The sequence below is a fragment of the Pygoscelis adeliae genome, unplaced genomic scaffold, assembly GCF_000699105.1.
Source record: "Pygoscelis adeliae isolate BGI_AS28 unplaced genomic scaffold, ASM69910v1 Scaffold36, whole genome shotgun sequence".
Taxonomy (NCBI): domain Eukaryota; kingdom Metazoa; phylum Chordata; class Aves; order Sphenisciformes; family Spheniscidae; genus Pygoscelis; species Pygoscelis adeliae.
The window spans coordinates 1,177,863-1,195,498 of record NW_008824934.1 but is presented as its reverse complement, the minus strand read 5'-3'; the positions used below and the strand labels follow the sequence as shown (position 1 = coordinate 1,195,498).

The following is a 17,636-nucleotide window of genomic DNA, read 5'->3' as shown; positions in this document are numbered from 1 at the left end:
CCTGCGCCTCCACAGGGCCCTGCGCTGGCTGCAGCTCTTCCTGGAGGGGCTGAGAACCGGCCGGGAGGACTCCCGGACCTCCGTCATCTGCACGGACTCCTACAACGCTTCTCTGGCTACCTACCACCCCTGGGTCGTTCGCAAGGCTGCCACGGTGGCCTTCTGCACGCTGCCGCCCCGAAACACCTTCCTCGAAATCATGAACGTGGGCACGCCCGAGGAAGCTGTCGCCATGCTGGGTGAGGCCCTGCCCTACATCTGCGACGTCTACGGCATCACCCAGGAGCTCTTTGCCCAGCATAAGCTGCTTGACCTTCCTTGACGGGAGGGATGTCAAGAGCCACGCCACGTTCCGACGGAAGTCGGATGAACCAGGTGAAAACCGTGTGTTTTCACAGGCGCACAAGCATCTGGTTCCCTGTGGTCGCTCTCCCTTTCCTTTTCCAGTACGGAGCTGAAAAGCTGGCAAAGCTTTTCAGGAGGCATCACTTTGTAAGAGAAAAAATTGCACCAATTTTTTTTTATATGTGTGTATATCTGTATGTGTGTGTGCAGAGCCTCAGCTCTACAGTAAGAAAAAAAACACTATTGGCCTGCTTAAGGGATTTCTTTTCTCCTCTTGGATCCACCTTCAACTCTCCAGCTAGGCTGGGAGTGGGGCGTTTTGATTTCTTTTTTAAGCCAAACTCTGCAATTCAGGAGCTTCTGTGCATTTACACCAATAGTTAGGCCCTCATGTGACAGCACGACTTTCAGATGTGGTGTCTGAACACATTTACACTGCATGTGAACTCACTTCGCCACTTTTGTTTACAGGCTGTTCCCTTCAATAGATCGGGGGGGGGGAGTTTCCCGCTTTTATGCTTTAACCTTGAAAATATAATCCTGAGTAATGCATGTCTCAAAGGCAGCTCTCTTCCTTGTGGTCACAGACTCATTTGATTACTGCTACTAATTCTGTGTCCCCTAGAATTAAAGAAGGAAACGGTGGTGCATGTCGTTACTGTAAGAGACCGTTCTCCCTCTGTGCATGGATCCGTTAAGCAGGACTGTCCTCCTGTGTAGCTTCCCCTGCCCGTTAATCTATGCCTTATGCGTCTTGGGACGTGGAACAGTTTTTAGTACGTGCTGCACGATACTATCTATCCAGCTAAGGCTGCAGACTGTACCTTACCTGTTTTCCAGCCGTGCTTCTAAATTGTGTTCTCATTATTATTTTTTTTAATGAATGTGTCAAATGACTTCTCTGACTGTCTGGAGAGAAATCCAAACTTGTACTGTAAGTCATTACTTTGTGAGGCTTACGGCTTCTATTGCAAATCACTGTATGTAATAGCTGGTGTGTGCGTATATATACACATACACACACACACACACACACTAAAGTATGTAAAATGGAGTTTACTTAGCTTTTTGAAAGCTGAAAAAGCACTACCATTGTTAATTCAGGATGAATATGGGGGGAGGAGGGAGAATCCCACAGGCTGTAAGATGTTTTGATTGTATCTCAGCTAGGAGGCATTTTGGCTTAACATAACACTGTATGATTCAGGAAATCACTATTACCTCATGGGATTAGTCTAACTGGACATTAAATTATGTGAATAACATGCTTCTGAAGAGTATCCTTTATAGGAATGCTTTCCGGTTTTGTGGTGTTGGAAGGAACATGACTTTATAGTGTTACCTATTGATATCTTGTCCTTCACTAGCAGAGTCTGTTTCATTTACCTAGTGATCAGATGTGAAACCAACTGTCAGGAGTAACCAAATGAAGGTAGATGCTGTGTACTGAGCTCCTATTGGGATTACTCACATCTATCAGCAATATCTTTTGCCTAAAGATAGGAAATGGAATTTCCTTGAACATCCTAAATGGAGGTTCAGTTGCTATGCTGTGAAAACACAAATATCATTCCCTTTCTGCTAAGACCACCGTAAAATGATATGGAACGATGTGTTCCACAGGATAAATCCGTACATTAAAATGGAGCAGTTCCACGTTACAAACTACAGAATATGTCTTGCTGGACCTCCCTTGCTGTCTGACACAGGTATAGCTGGTATTTCATCTGTGTAGTGTATTAAATGCCTTAAACTGTGTCAAGTAATGTTGTGTGTTAAGTGAAAAAATGTTTTACATCTTTTGGGAGTTTAATGCAGAAATTATCAGTATGACCACGTGGGAAAATTACTTTTTCTCCCTCGTCAACATTCATTCTCAACTATTCCTCTTATGAGATAAACATTAATGTTGAAAATGAACTTGATTTTTGCCATTAAAGAATCAAACTTTATCAGTGGGGAAAAAGACTCTGTCTTAAGTTTATAACCAATCATTTTGTGCAAAGTATGCTTCAAGTAAAATACAGCTTTCCATCAGTCTGCATGCTCTCATTTAAACAAGGTATTGCCTAATGATATTTTTATTTTCCTGGTGTCCTGCTCTGTCTCCAAACAATGGGAACCTTTTTAACAGCCCCAGTTAGTTACCACTGAGTAAAACTAAAGTCCTGTACTTGGCTTTGGGCAAGTTCAGAGTCTGGCAGCTTTCACTAACGGGGCCAAATTCAGAAGGGGAAAACCTTCACCCGCAGTGACTGGTGTACTTGAAAGCTGCAACGACATACAGATTCACTAGAGGGAGTCTGAATATTTTGCACAGAAGTCCATCACACAAACTGTCTCCTATGCCACAGCAAGCATACTTCATTTCACGTGAAAGCGTGGATGGGAGTAAATAATTGCCTGTGTTTGACTTCTACACCATTCAAATGGCTTTTTTTTTTTCTCCTCTCTGCACTGTTGAATTTGTATTTAGAACTTTTTAAAAGAAGTTATGTAGTTAAAGCTAACGCTTAAATATTCCATTAAGGGGAAGGTATCCTTAAAAGGATGTCAGTATAAACATATTTCTATAACATAGCTATAGAAATCTACAACTGTTGCTTGCCTGACGTACTCATATACTTAGCTTTCTATAGCAAACCTGCTTCTCTTCATACATGGAAAAATATTCTAGCCTTGTGGCAACAGTGGTGTATCACTTTGGCCGTATAAGCAGTTTTTATGATACGGTATAAATATATAATAAGCAAATAAAATGCAGTAAATTGAACTTTCCTATTCAGAGCTATCCTGTTTTCTAAAATTCAAACCTGACAGAAAAAATGCAAACCATGATGCAACCTAAATTACTATGCTGTGGAACTTGTACCTAAACCGAAGTTTTTAAACTGAAGTTAACATCATAGCTCAGTGTGAGAAAAATTTAGGTCAGCCAGTAACAGCTTCCTAAAAACAGCAGTACAGCTGAGTAATAGCTCACCAACCTTGCAATCTAGGAATGGCCTGCTCCAGACAATTCTTGCGATGCACTGAGGGGGATTTGGTTATCTCCATGATGAGGTGACCTTGGATTAAAAAAAAAAAAAAATAAAAAATTACTGCTGTGTATGTCTCTTACCACTACCCTTTGAGTTCAGGCAACTCAACATATTATTCTGAAGTTCATTTAAAAATAAATTATGTGACGTTTCTTCAGTGCAGGCCACTTCTAAGTAGGGAGCACGCAAGCAAACGCTTGGATCAGAGACAGCCAGGCCTTTGCCCTGATGCATGGCTACAATGGCTGCTCGGCCTTTGTCTGCTTCCTGGGCACGTTCATGGTACAGACTTCTGGTAAGAAGTACAATATTGCCAGGGGGATCACATTTGCCATCCTAATCTATTTCATCATCTGGATCTTCTTCATGGCTATTTTTGCCGCGCTGAAGACAGTCCTCAGGTCTGTTACTCAGATCGGTACCATTTTGACAACTAGTCTGGGTATTTGGGGACCTACTATATCCCTAAATGCTACATCATCTTGCTTAAGCCTGATCTGAACACAGTGGATTATTTCCAGAATTCCATCAAAGAGGAGCCAGAGGAGGACTCTCAATAAACCAGATCCATTGTCACCTGCTCCTCAACAGAAGCTGGCTGTATTTTAATGAGATAATTCTGTTTACGATGACTCTGTAAGCTATGGTCCCAGACACAATCACCATATAAAACACAGCTTTATCCAGTAGGCTGAACACTAGGACCAGAATTTTTAAGCTGCAAAAGCACAGGGCTCTACTCAATGAGCTAAAGCCGAATGTCCCCAGCATAGTATCCATCCTCTCTGTAGCTAATGATCTGTTTCATCACCCACAAGCAGCCAAAAGCAGGTTCAGTTAAGCAAGCAACCTACAGTGCTGATAGCTTACATGAATCTCTGAGGTCTCGCAATCTGAGCTAGAAGGCTCACCCGGACGACTTTCCTGTAAAGACTGCTGGTAATTTCCACCTCTTAGTAACTAGATAACCACTCCAGAGATATAGCCATGAATCCTTTCCCAGGCCTTATAAGAACTTTCAAATATATTCAACAGCACAGAAATAATAACTAGAAAAACAGAAGGGAATAATCTGAAAAGGTGTGAGATTATAGACTACAAACAGAAATCCTTGTGATTAACTAATGATACTGAGTACCTATCTACACAGGATCCTCTATAAAGACCTTCTCCCAGCGAGCAACATCAGAAAACACAGCTCCTACGCAGGTCTCTCCTCCTGTTAGATACAGGAAGGAGCTGAGGAGGGGGAGCTAATAGACAGGGAGAACCAAAGGTCCCGCACACTGCTCTGTAATTGCGGTCTGTACACATCTATGTGTGTGTGTGCACTTGCTTTATTAAAAGCGGAGTCAATGGCATCCTACAGCTCTGGGTCTTTTTTTTGATCGTTACAGTCAACGCAAACTTTCATCATCTAGGTTGTGAAACTGTATGGTTCTAATGGCCACCAGGATCCTTCTTAAGACAACCCTTCCCCATTGTCCCTGTAAATAAGATTCTGTGACGGAACATACTGATCCTCCGGGCTGCCCTCTCTTCTATTTAAACAGAGGGGCTCCGACTTCTCAGTAAGGCACTGAGTAAGTTTTGCTCATTTTTGATTGAAGGTTAGAGGATACCTGGAAAGGTATGCATGAAGTTAAGAACATAGGTGAAGAGTACGCAAAGAAATTGATAGGTCATACACAAACTGAAGTACAAGGAAACAACGGTGTTCCGATCAAGAAGGGCTGACTATTTTGACTCTTATATGAAATAAAAGATTGAAAGGCTAAGCAAAGCTTCTGATGACAACCATTGCTCTTCTAGTTCATTGTGTCATCAGTACTCTGCTGCAGCATATTAACTGAGAACTGGTCCTCACATATCATTGAGTGTTGAAACAAAACACAAGCAAGAACTTGTATTTCTCAAGAGATTTCACAGTTTCATTCCAAGGCAGAATAATTGTTGTTATTCAAGCCAGGATCTCAGTAAAACAGAGATTTTTTTCAGATAAATTATATCGTAAAAGTATAGATATAATAATGGAAATATTTATCATAATTTCACACTTCTTTTACAATATGAAATTCAGTTCTGATATCATTGTTGTGAAACAAAAAGCTGAACTTTCCAAAGTCAATGTTTAAATTTGTTAAGTAATGTTTTCTATGGAAAAAAATTCTTTTTTAATTTTCTTGACTACTTTGTCACAAAACCCGTAGAAACCATTCTGATATGTAAAGGCAACTATCTGACCACCTTTAAAGCAACCAGATATGCAATGGACTGAGGAGCTTTGCGGGTGAAGACAAGCTTCCATTGAACTCTGTAAGCTGTCACAGAAGCATTCCTGGGTCTGTCTTTACTTACTACTCAGTGACTTGGGCATTTGCACTTGAGGCAGTTTGTTCTTCCTATTGACTTGGACTTCATTTTTGTCGTTCCTACTGATCAGACCAATGGCAGAAGGAACGGGTTGCACAGCTTTTAAACCCTGTTCCGAAGGGTTGCCTCTCTATTGAGTACACGCGGTCTGGTTTTGAGCCCGAACAGCAGCCGGGTAACAGCTCGCAGCAGGACTGCTGGTGAGCCACAGCAGTATACTTGCGAGAGTCTGAAGCTACCTCTGCTATCAGGTTCTCACCGCAGGGCAGGGGAGGAGAAGCAGCATCATGGATGTAAGCGGGAGCTTCCTCCTCCTCCGGGCTGCGGAGGACAAGCAGGAAAGCTCCGTTCTTCTCCAGGGCGGTGCCGTCCCGTCCCCGCGGGCCCGGCTGCCCGCAGCCCACGCAGCACCCTGGACAGCTGCCGCGCTGCCGGGCGGGGGCTTCCAGCAGCCCCCCTCGGAGGCCAGGCTTGGCCTCAGCACGAGAATTCGTTCGCCTCCCACGATGGAAAGCGCAAGGCATCTCTGGAGTTCTCTGCGAGGCACCTGACTCTTTTTCTGCCCTCGATAAACGTATTTTGATTTTCAGACGGAAGATCAATTTCCCCGTCTGCAAAGTGCTCTGCTGTTCAGAACTGTTCCTAAAACGTCCTGCTATGAAATGAGCAAGTAGTGCTTTCAAATTCTGTAGGCACGTGACATGTGAGCTCTTTGAAAGTACAGAAAGTCAAAACCTCACAGTAAAACTCCAGCAGAAGATAGTGGAAAACAGGGAATAAATTACTCTGCTGGAAGGACAGAATGCTACCAGATCGGATGAAGCAAGCTGCTGCTAAGAGTGCAGAAACATTCAAGGTCAGGTGGGACAGGGCTCTGAGCAACCTGATCTAGTTCAAGATGTCCCTGCCCACGGCAGGGGGGTTGGACTAGATGACCTTTAGAGGTCCCTTCCAACCCAAACTAGTCTATGATTTAGGACGAGAGGAAATGGCCTCAAGTTGTGCCAGGGGAGGTTTAGATTGGACATGAGGAAAAATTTCTTTACTGAAAGAGTGGTTAAACGTTGGAACAGGCTGCCCAGGGGAGTGATTGAGTCACCATCCCTGGAAGTATTTAAAAGACGTGTAGATGAGGCGCGTAGGGACATGGTTTAGTGGGCATGGTGGTGTTGGGTTGACAGTGGGACTCGATGATCTTAGAGGTCTCTTCCAACCTTAATGATTCTGTGATTCTATGACAGGTGTTGCAGAAGCCCAAGCGTGCCAGAAAATGAAACCTATGAGAGCAGAGGCTCAAAGCAGCAGGACTTGTGCATCACTTCCCCTTCCCTTCCTCCAGAGAAGTACACGAGTGCCAAAGCTACAGACAACTTAAGTACCTGGACACAGGACAAATAATAGATGAAGGGCAAATGGATCTGCCAGCATCACATAATCTGGAACTTTTTAGGCCTACTGCTCCACGCGTAGGCTATAACAGCTTTCTAAACATGGGACAACTACAGAAAGCCTTACCCTCCTCCTGCTGGGAGAGTATGTTTGTACTGAAACATTTTTTTATAGGCCAGTAGGACTAGTTCAACTACAAGCGTTACTCCTGCCTGCTCTTGCAGGTGTGGAAATTCCTCTGTCCTCCAGGTCCACCCTGCCAACTTCAAGGCATTGTAAAACCAGCACTGCAGTACATAGAGCACGACCAAGCTGACTCTGCAGCTCCAGAGGTCACCACAAATCTTGAAGTCTTCGAAAAAGCAGCTTAGAACTCCAGACCCTGAGCAATCTGAGGGGCAAGGCCTATTCCCTCCTCTGTCCCAGTGCACCTGCTCTGTTTTATTTCTCCTCTTGCCATTTGAGACTCTCGGGTCCACGTAATCAAAAGACTAGAATCCAGGACAAAAGAGGCTAAGTGGCTGCTACTACCAGTGTGTCTTCTGCCAGCTACTTTTAGAACACAGATGGTGGTGAGATAATACTGCTATGCTTCACCATGAGCACGCTTATGGATCACAAAGCACTTGTCAGCCTCACAACACTGCTGTACAGAAGCTGCTGTTGCTTTGCTTTACTCCTCCAGATTTTCTAGGTCTTTCAAAGTGTTTGCTATGACTTACTAAAGCTAACCCGATGCAGCTGCGTGCACAGGTGATACAGGCTGATGAACTGTGTCTGCTTTGCTCCTCTTCACGACTGCAGGATCATTATCCCTGCCTAACAGAGTCCCAGCAGCACAATTTCCTTTTTGTCTTAAATATTTTCAGAGCTAATGAGGACGTCTGGCACTTTTGGTCTTTATTATAATACTGTGTTCTACATTATATTTTTTGTAATAAACGTGAATGCACATTTCTTACACCTCTGTACTTTTTATTACACACCTCTGTACTTCCAAAAGGCTGGTGAGAAACCAGCCAGCCCAGAGCAGACACCTGTGGCAGAAACCAAGGAAAGACAGACAGTATCTTGGGCTACGCAGCATCACAGTAATAATCAACGGTGTCTCAATGTCCACTCACATACCACGAAGGTTGCCACGTGTACTAGTGTAATATGGGGTGGCTAATTAGGTATACTGCACTACCAACTATCAGCCAACAGTTATTATTAAATATTACCCACTTAGTGCCTCTTCATGTCAAGAAAAGTGGCAGCTACCACTCTACTGTTACTTTTCCTAACAGTGCAGATGCAATACAGTAGAGATTTATCTTTCTTTTATCATGCTGTATCATGGAGGAATGCTGACAGTATCTTTCCTTCAGTTCAAAAGCAAAGGATACAACTCGATCCAACACTTTTTAACCAATGCCATCATACTTATCCTTTCATAAACCTGGTAAAAGTACAACCAGACTCTAACGCACTTGTTAAAAAAATGATTTCATGTTACTGAAATTAAGCGACTAGCCAAGAACAAGTACTTTCCCAAAATGAAACCAGAAATATTTTAGTAAAGGCTGTTCACAGTAATTTTTTTATCCTTTAAACAATCTTTATTCTACACTCCTTTTGAAAAAAGATTTGTCACTGTAAAGTGCCAAACCATGAAAGGTGAAAATGGAAAAACTTCCACATTATTTCACATTACTACCAAACAGTGGCAAGTAAATATCAAGTCACAGTACTAAGATCTTTTCTTTTCCCCACCCACTTTGACAAGCAACTATACTGCTCTTTTACTCTCCATATTAAAGTTTTTCCATCTATCCATTATGTGGTATTGGAAGTTAACTCATCAATTCAGCTCAATTAAAGAATTTGCAAATTAATCTAAACCAGGGAATATTTTCATTCTTAAAAAAAGAGCTTTTTGGTGCACTGCAAAGCTAGCTGTCCTAGATTTCTGTGGCTACCCTCCTATAAAATTCTCCTGGCGTACTTGAGGAAAAATGTGAAACATTTGACAAAAGTACTGCTCAGTGTGATTAAAGATAATAAAAATCTGACCTGAAGACTGGAAGTCCTTGTTTCTGGAGACTGCAGCAAGTCTTCATGAGCATATTGTTGTACCTGAGAATCTCAGCAGTACTCCTCCCTTCAGTGCTGTGATCTCATAGCAAAGAAGCATTAAGTAACTTTCGATCATCATTCCAGAAATAGAGAAGGAAAATATCAAATTCACCTCTATTACTTCTCTTTCTGGTAGCAGAGCTACAGCCATGATAGACTGATTTTTCTTTTCCTTTAGGGGGAAAAGGGAGGGCAGGGGAAGAGGGAGGAAGGGAAAAGTAGCTGATTAAATTGTTCAGCCAGTTCCAGTCACCTGCAGACAATTCATATTAGGTCAGCTGGAGTCCATCAGGCCCTGCAGTAAAAGGCTGCAAGAGCATGTCCAAAATTCTGATCATTTAATATTCACCTAACCAGGAAAATGCTGGCTAGACCATTTTGCACCCTATGTAAACAAATATGGTTTGAAAGGGAGAATATGGGAAATCCTGCAAGACTTTCTCATAGGCTTTTATGTAAATCTGCTGCAGAACTGCGCCATTTATAATGGGTGCCTCCATAGTAACTACTGCCTTGTGTCTCCCTTTGCTGCTTGATCTCTACCAGCTAAGAGGAGGGAATCTGCCTCATCAAGCTGCGGTTGTTCCTTGTACGTGAACCACTCAGACCCTACAGGGAGGCTGGGTGTCCTTACGTTGCACGACAAATACACCACGGTTTAAGGCTTACCAGTTAGTCTGCAAAGTGGTGTCCTAATGATCCTAGCTTGTCTCTGCTGGAGTTTGTGCACAGAGTCCAGAAAAAAGGAATATTCACATGGAACAGCTGAATATATTGATGGGTTCTACCAGCAGATTCATCTTCTGGGTCTGCAGGCAGGAAAACTTGTTCCAGCTCATGTCTTTGTAACAGGACGTATCCTCCAGCTAGCTGTCTTTTACTTCCACAAACTTTCTTCTGCCTTTCCTGTACACCTATTCCTGCCAAGCTGTGAGAGGGAGAAGCTCAATAATTAAGAGGTAGGGCAATTTAAGGGGAAAGCACAACTTCCGCACCAATGTATTAGTCATTAGCTCAAAGCTACAGGACTTCTGATGAATGGCAGGGTCTTGTGTTCCCAGTCGGATGTCATTAACCTGCAAGGAAGAGTCAGGCCTCTGCACTTCAGTCATCTACGACCCAGTTTAGCAGTGAACATTTACAGGGTTCCTGTCATACTTGGAACCGTAAGCACTTCTGAAGTACCATTAAATCACAGAACTCCCAGCTGCCCATCGTTAGCTCCTGAACAACCTCCTGCCGAGAGGACAAAACTTCAGCGTGGCAGGGGAAAAAAAAGAGTAAGCTTCAACCAGTATTTCATCATTCTTGAATAAAAGATAATGCAGTAGTGCAAAGAACTGAAGACATACACTGTGGTTATCACATAAAATTAAAAGCTTTTTAGTGTTTAAAATAGCATTTACACATAAGCAGCTATATATTAACTATACAGACACTTGGGTTTTAATACAATATCTACAAAAAAGAATTCAATTATGCAATAGACATTTAACAGGAACAGTGCAGTCCATGCTAGTAAGAGGTCACTCTTTGAGTAGAACCAATTCTAGAATAGGTGATAGTCTGGGTTTTCATTATTTAAAATCATGTAACTTTGTTCCTCTACTGTACATAAAATTCTTTACATGTATTTCTAATCACTGATTAGAATTAATAATTTTAAGTCAATCTTATTACAATCCAGTTAAATGCAAAACAAAAACAATTACATCAACTCATGAGCTGTCAAGTCTCAAGATGGGACTGCCCATTTGAATAGAACAAAAATAATATCAAAAGTCGATGTCTGTGCATCATTGCTTGCCATCCAATATACCTTTGGATAAAGTGTCCAGGGGACTGTTACCTTTGAAAAGTAGATTTATTAACAGGAGGTAAAAGACAATAGCAGTGCTTTTAAGACTATTTGCCAAAAAACGCTCTCCTCAGAGTTAATATACTGGGTGGGTACGCTACCCTACAGATACGACCTCCTTTGGATAGGAGACGTCATCCCAAACTGTTTTCTCATCGTTTTCTATGATCTTCCAAACATACCTGTTAGTCCTTGTTAAAAGCTGTTGGCAGGTATGCGTGAACATTAAGCTCAGCTGCAGAGCACAGGCAGATGTTGAGGGTCTCACTTCCAGAACAAAAATGTCAACTATTTAAGGCTCCTGTTATGAGGTTGTTTCAATGCCCTATATAGCAAACCCATAACTTCCCACTGCAGCTAGAGGCATAGGTCATGCATTCTAGAGCCCAGCCAGCGCTAGTTACTTGACATTAAAATCAGAGACAAATTTCAGGCCCTGGAGAGAGAAACAGACAGTTCTGCAGGACTCCAGCCTTCAAACCTTCTTCCACCTGGCACAGTACTTCCTATTGCAAGTAGCTTCATTGGCATCAGTGGCACTTCTTTCTGCAGGTAGTACTGTACCCAATAGGAGAAACTTGCACAGTTAGGCCCCAAGGCCCCCTTGTTGCAAAGACACATGCACATGCATTGAAAGCCAAGGATTTGGGAAATCTCCTGTCTTCATTCACTTCTGAAAATTAAGAGCTAGCAATGTTTCAGGCCTAACTTTCCACTCACTCAAACCAGCCTCTCCACTGTACACTATGAGGCGGGGAAATCAAGCTTTTGTTTTACACACAGTGGCCATTATGTATTGCACTGTTCACAGAAGGGTCATTTACATTCTCCTACTGCTCTTTGTAAACAGCAGGTTCTACATGCTATACAGCATTAACCAACTAGCACATCTGTCAGTACATTCAGAGCACTCAGCATTTGCCTGTTTGTAGGTGAAGCGAGTTCAGGCTGGATTTAGCAGCCTGATTTCCTCAGCAGACGAACGCTTTCCCACACCTACGTTATGGACTGTCAGCCTCATTCCAGAGCTACCCACAAACACGCAAGTATATAACACAGTCGTTTCAACATAGCAGCAAAGACCAGCAAGACACAGAATAGTTTCTGCCAACAGCGTAACAACACGACAAAAAAACCCCAGCAGGTGTGTAAACTGCAACTCTTGAAAAGACATAAGGAAATTAAACACGTTTCTTCCATGGGTGAAAGCTCAGCGCCCAGCTTTAATCCCTTTTGGAAATATCTTATTAAAATGACAGTCTTTTCCTCCAGCCCTGTCAGTTCTGCCTTAAGACAAAGTGGGCCAGAAAAATTGTAATATATAAGAGACCAGAAAAGTTAAAATTAATTAATTTAAAAGTAGAACCACTAGTGATTGTCAGTAAAGTCACAGACTCCTTAACAGTGTCTCCTGGAGACATAGCAGAATTACAGAATTATTTTACCCTGATTTATTTCATTGCTTTGAATGTCAATCTTTCAAAATAGTTTACCGAGTTTAGTTAGCATCTTTGCTGTGTTACTGGGAGGAGGAAAGGAAAAGAAAGGATACTGTTACACAGTCAAGCTTTAGGTAGTGCCGTTTTTTTGATCAAGCCATCACCAACTTTGCAATCTATGCTAGCCCATCAGATGGATTATGACGAAAGCACTGCTTTCAGAAACGTTACGTAGCTTTTCGGGAGATTTTTGTAAAGAAAACTGTCCAAAACCACTCAGCTAGTTTAGAAGCCCAGTAATTGGAGTACCTAGTCTGAGTGACACACAGTTTCCTAAATGCCTAGCTCCCTTTTGAAAGACTTAAGTCTCCAATTAACACAGACATTTGAAAACGTTACTCTGACTTTTGTACAGGGGATGTGTTTACACACAGACCTGTAATAAGAAAAGAAGTAGTGAAAAATCTATCAGAATGACCAACGTACAAAATGGACAGTTTGAGGAGTAATTTTTCAGGGTGACAAAGGAACATGAAACTACACGTATATAGTGAGAAAGACTTGTTCTCTTTTGACATTCATATCGGATATTCACACTACCCATAAAGCATGGAACGTAACAAAAAGAAGCTTCTTACCAGTGAAGAAAATGCTTATATACATTAAAGCACCTGTCCTAAAACCTGCCAGAAGCAGGTATCTCACAAAAGAGGATTTAACTGAGGCATGGCCCCATGGTCAAATGCCACTAAGTGACTGCAGCTTAACACGTATTTCCCATTAAATGAGCCACCATAACAGAGTGTGGGTGTGCTCTTACCATGCCCTCATTCAGATACTTTAAAAAAGCTTCTTAAACGTCAGTGAAGGTTCCTGAACATACTTTATCAAGCGTCCATAGCCTTAGAGCAAAAAATACAGAGTAATGAAATCTTGGGGATATACAACGGCAGTTGCTTAAGTCAAAGCTCCCCAGCAGGAGCTTTAGCATGGGTCTCGCTCTGTGTCAGGTATAAAGATTCATTCATTGTACCATTTATGAACTGTTCTTAAAGCACCCTCTCACGTCTCTGCTAACAGCTAGCCCCCATCTGTGTTCAGAACATGTTCCCTTGGGTAACACTGCAATTGGGATTAGACATCTCCAGGTTTCTATTTCAAAAAAAGAGAAAGATACTGCTCAGAAATTAAGAACAGAAAAAGAGGTGATCAAAATGAATAGCCACGTCCCAGTGGGAGCCAGGATTTACCTACGTCTCTGCTAGAATGGGATAAATATCCCCTTCAAAAGGGAAAAGCTGCAGCTACACTAACAGAATCGCATAGCAGCAATTGTCCTATTTCTGTGGAAACAACTTTTAAAACCTGTAAGCAAGTGCGCATTATAACCAGAAGAAACAGACACATCTGTCAGCAGGGATGTGACTGAAATGCCCAGGAATGGACCGTAGCTACAAAGTCACTATCATGATAATAAATGAAATAACTTTACAAATTCTGCACAGTGAACACATACAGTAGCAAGACTCCACCACTCCCTTGATAGAATAAAAAAGAAAAGAAAGAAAGAAAGATTGATTTATACTCCCTAGTCAGCAGAAGAAGGTAGCCACAACTTTGCCTTCTGCTAGGAATTGGTTTGAGCCTGCTCCTTTCCAAGCACATGTTGTCTGTACGCTTGAGGGTGCCATGTCTGCTTGGAGTGCTGACTGATGCATCCAAGAAACAGCATTACAAGGCAGTATCACAGATACTAGCCGAGGGTCATTTTTTCCTTGTAAGAGAAAAAGCAGGGAAAAATAAAAGTGCTACTATGCATTATTGGAAATTTAGAAGTCATGAAATAATAGTCCTTGAATCAGGCAAAAAGATACACTAATTGCATCGAAGTAGGTGCCACAATTACCAAAGCTCATTAAGATGTGAATATACACCAGCCATTCACTACAAAAAAAAAAAGAAAGGGGGGGGGGGGGGGAAGATAAAGAAAAGATGCCATCAATTTGCTGATATTTAACAATCCCAGGAGATTTTTTTTGTTCGTTTTTGTGGGGGGTTTTTTTGTATTTTTTGTTTTGTTTTGTTGATTTTTCTGCAACACAATTGCAAACCAGGAAGGTGTGACATGCAAGACAGCCAAGTTTCTTCCATTAAGTGTTCGACAATGACCAAATTGCCCACCCAGCCCCAAAACAATCCCCTCCCCGGCCCTTCCCCACGCAGAGTCTGAAGGCACTTCCTCTCACATGATGTCGACAAAGAATTCACAAGGGTTGCCCATAGCCTTCTGGAAGGACTGCCGGCTCCCCGTCAGCTCTGGAGGAACAGAGCTCAGTTCCCTCACGGGGGGCCCTCCAGGGGGTCCGCTCGTCCCGTAGACTTTGGAGCCCAGCTTGGGGAGACTGTAGAGGGGTGGGACTCCTGGAGGCCCGTAAGAATGATGGCTGTGGTGGCTTCTCTCACTGTGGGTGGCAGAGACATGACTCCGGTGGCTGAGCTGGCTGACAGGCCTCTCGCGACGCACGACACTGGCGCCGCCCCCGCTGCGGGCAGTGTGGTCAGACTCGCTGCCGCTGCCAGCCGACTTGCGGTCCTTCTCTCTGCCAAGAGCTCTCCTGCTGTTCTCGCTGTTGCTTCGGTTCGAGCCGCTGCTTTTGCTTCCTAAAGCCCACGAGTGAAAAGGACACACAGAAAAGCAGAATTAGCTCATGTCCACTGCTGTCTCCCACATCAGCTCCCACCAAAACGCACAGATCTGGGTATGACCACTGTAATGGCAATAATGATGTCGAAACCAGGCCTGCATGTGCTGTTGGTGGCTTATGGGATTTAGCAATGACAATTGGTACAACAAAGCTGACAAGGTTGTGCCATGCACAGGTACACGTAGACACCTAGAGCTTGCACAGTGAAAGCAGCAGCTAGCCTAGAACTTCTGGCTGAAAGCCATCTGCTCTGCTGCTGCCCCACTGACTGGAGAGAGGAGAGGAGCAAAAACGGAAGGAAGCAGCAGGCATTTGGGTTCTGACTCAAGCAAACGAGGTTCAATCTAATTGTAACTTTCTCTGTCTTTGCTATCTTCTATGGGCAAAAACTTTTCAAAAAGAAACTCATTTGCCTTCTCTATCATCCTTGGTCACACTGAGCATACTCGCACCCAGGGCCAAATCACCTGAGGTTAACAGATGTCCTTTGCTGGCTTCAGTGGGTAGATTCTTTTAGAATTCATCACTACGGTATTCTGTTGTTGGAGAATTCTTCAAAAAAACAGGTATTTGTTGAACTGCACTACGATGAATCAGTAACATGCAGAATGTTCCCAGCAGAGGCCACTAAATCAACTCGGAAGAACAAAGGACCGCTGCTTGTGTGTAAGCTGAGTTGTTGCTACATAAAAGCTTCACTAAACTTCAGAACTTATTTTACATGAAAGTTGAAGGTCATGCCCTGTTACCATGAGAGATAGGCTAGGATGATGTCACGAGACATTTCCAAGTTAATTATTCTTTAAAAAATCCCAACAAACCAACCCACAGAATTAAGTTCATGCCATCTTAGTGCAAGATCGTCTTCCCAAAAAGGATCCCCAGCCAGCAGAATAGGGGACCAGCTTTTGAGTCTGAATGAGCCACTGAGTCACTGGTGTCACTGAAATGGGAAAAACAGAATGATTCTGAGCTGCTCCTTTCTTGAACTACAAATGATCATCACCTTCTGTCTGCTCTGTCTGTTTAGAGCAGGCAAATAGAAGAGACAGGAAAACTAGACTGACCTGGTGTGTATAGTGGAAAGGCTAGATTTCCCTGCAGAGTGCAAGAAAAGCTGGGGATAGATGGAAAACACAGAATACAAAATCACTGGACTTGAAGTTAGTATTCTGAGCCTGGGACTCTGAAGTGGTATTTGCTGATTGTAATCCCTATCAGCTCTTCTCTGCTCTGGGAAAAACACTGTCTTGCTTTGTGCCTCAGTTTTCTTGCATCTGTAAATGGAGATATTAACATGGGTTCAGCTGCCTCCACCAACCACTACAAAGATTCATTAAGCTGAGCTTTTCGAAGAGGTAAGGTGCTCCCTGAGCTGTCATTTCAAATGTTTCGTAACAGTCTTGTAAAAACAAGTAAGAGAGGAGAAATTACTTGTTAGCAGGTTGACTGTTACAGCCTTTACTCCAAAGAACAACATAGATGATATCTCCAAGAAGCATCTTTGTAAGCTCTCCAGCGTGGCACATTGTTCACAGTGGAAGAAAATCGACATTTTATTTTAATCCTTCCACAGCTAATATGCCTCTGCCTTTATCTCATGATGCATTCTGCTGCCACCCATCCAAACCCTGCAAACCCTACCCAAAGTCATTATTCCTTGATGCAAGCTCCCTACACACAAGAATTCATTGCCAGTTCCATAGCTTGTGGCTGAGTAAAGATCATGCAGGGGAGAAAGCAAGCTGCACTGAAAGCGTATATTACTGATCTTGAGCGGTATTCCACAGTCCATAGGACCGAGGCTGCCTTGTGACAATCCATCACATTGCTACTCCAGACTTCAGTATATCTGGAGTACCAGCTCTAGCTGATCTGCCAAGACTCCAAGAGGTCAAGTAGTTAATGCAGACTTCTTATCTCAGAAGAACCTGGCTTTCTGCAGCTGCACTCCAAGCTGATTACATGGCAGAAAGAAAATAGAGAAACCATCTACCATTACAGCAGTCTATCTAAGAACAATCAGCAGCATAGCTGCTCTCCTCTGGTCATGCTGAGGTTCACTCTCTCCCTGACATGCCCTTAAATCGTGTCACAGAACAAACAATCGGAAAGTCCTTCTAAGCCTTGAGTTTAAATGCAATCTAACAAGAGCGTCACCTTCTTGGCAGCTAGGGACTGGCCTGTCTTGGAGACATGCAGCCCAACCTAAAGCTGAGGTTTGACATGCTGCTAACTTGACACAATCACAGCAGCGTTTGTTTCCATCTAAGGCCAACTTTAAACCTAAGTGTCATAAAATGGATTTAAAGAATCTGCATTTCAAGTGCCTAGAAAAGCTGCACTCAGCATTGCACAACATATTATC

General features: G+C 42.9%; 2 protein-coding genes across 2 annotated transcripts in view; one reads left to right on the top strand and one right to left on the bottom strand.

Annotated features, from left to right (window-relative positions):
* Position 1: 1 nt before the first annotated feature.
* Positions 2 to 498, top strand: CPTP (ceramide-1-phosphate transfer protein; the record flags this gene model as incomplete). The annotated part of the gene is made up of 1 exon (XM_009325260.1): positions 2 to 498. A coding segment is annotated over one exon (321 nt), but the record flags the coding sequence as incomplete, so codon positions are not given.
* Positions 499 to 10,625: 10,127 nt separating this feature from the next.
* DVL1 (dishevelled segment polarity protein 1) overlaps positions 10,626 to 17,636 on the bottom strand; it is a 72,617-nt gene continuing 65,606 nt past the window's right edge. The window contains exon 14 of the mRNA XM_009325166.1: positions 10,626 to 15,224. Within this exon, the coding sequence (XP_009323441.1) occupies positions 14,806 to 15,224 (419 nt within the window). The 3' untranslated portion in view covers positions 10,626 to 14,805. The remainder of the gene's footprint in view (positions 15,225 to 17,636) is intronic.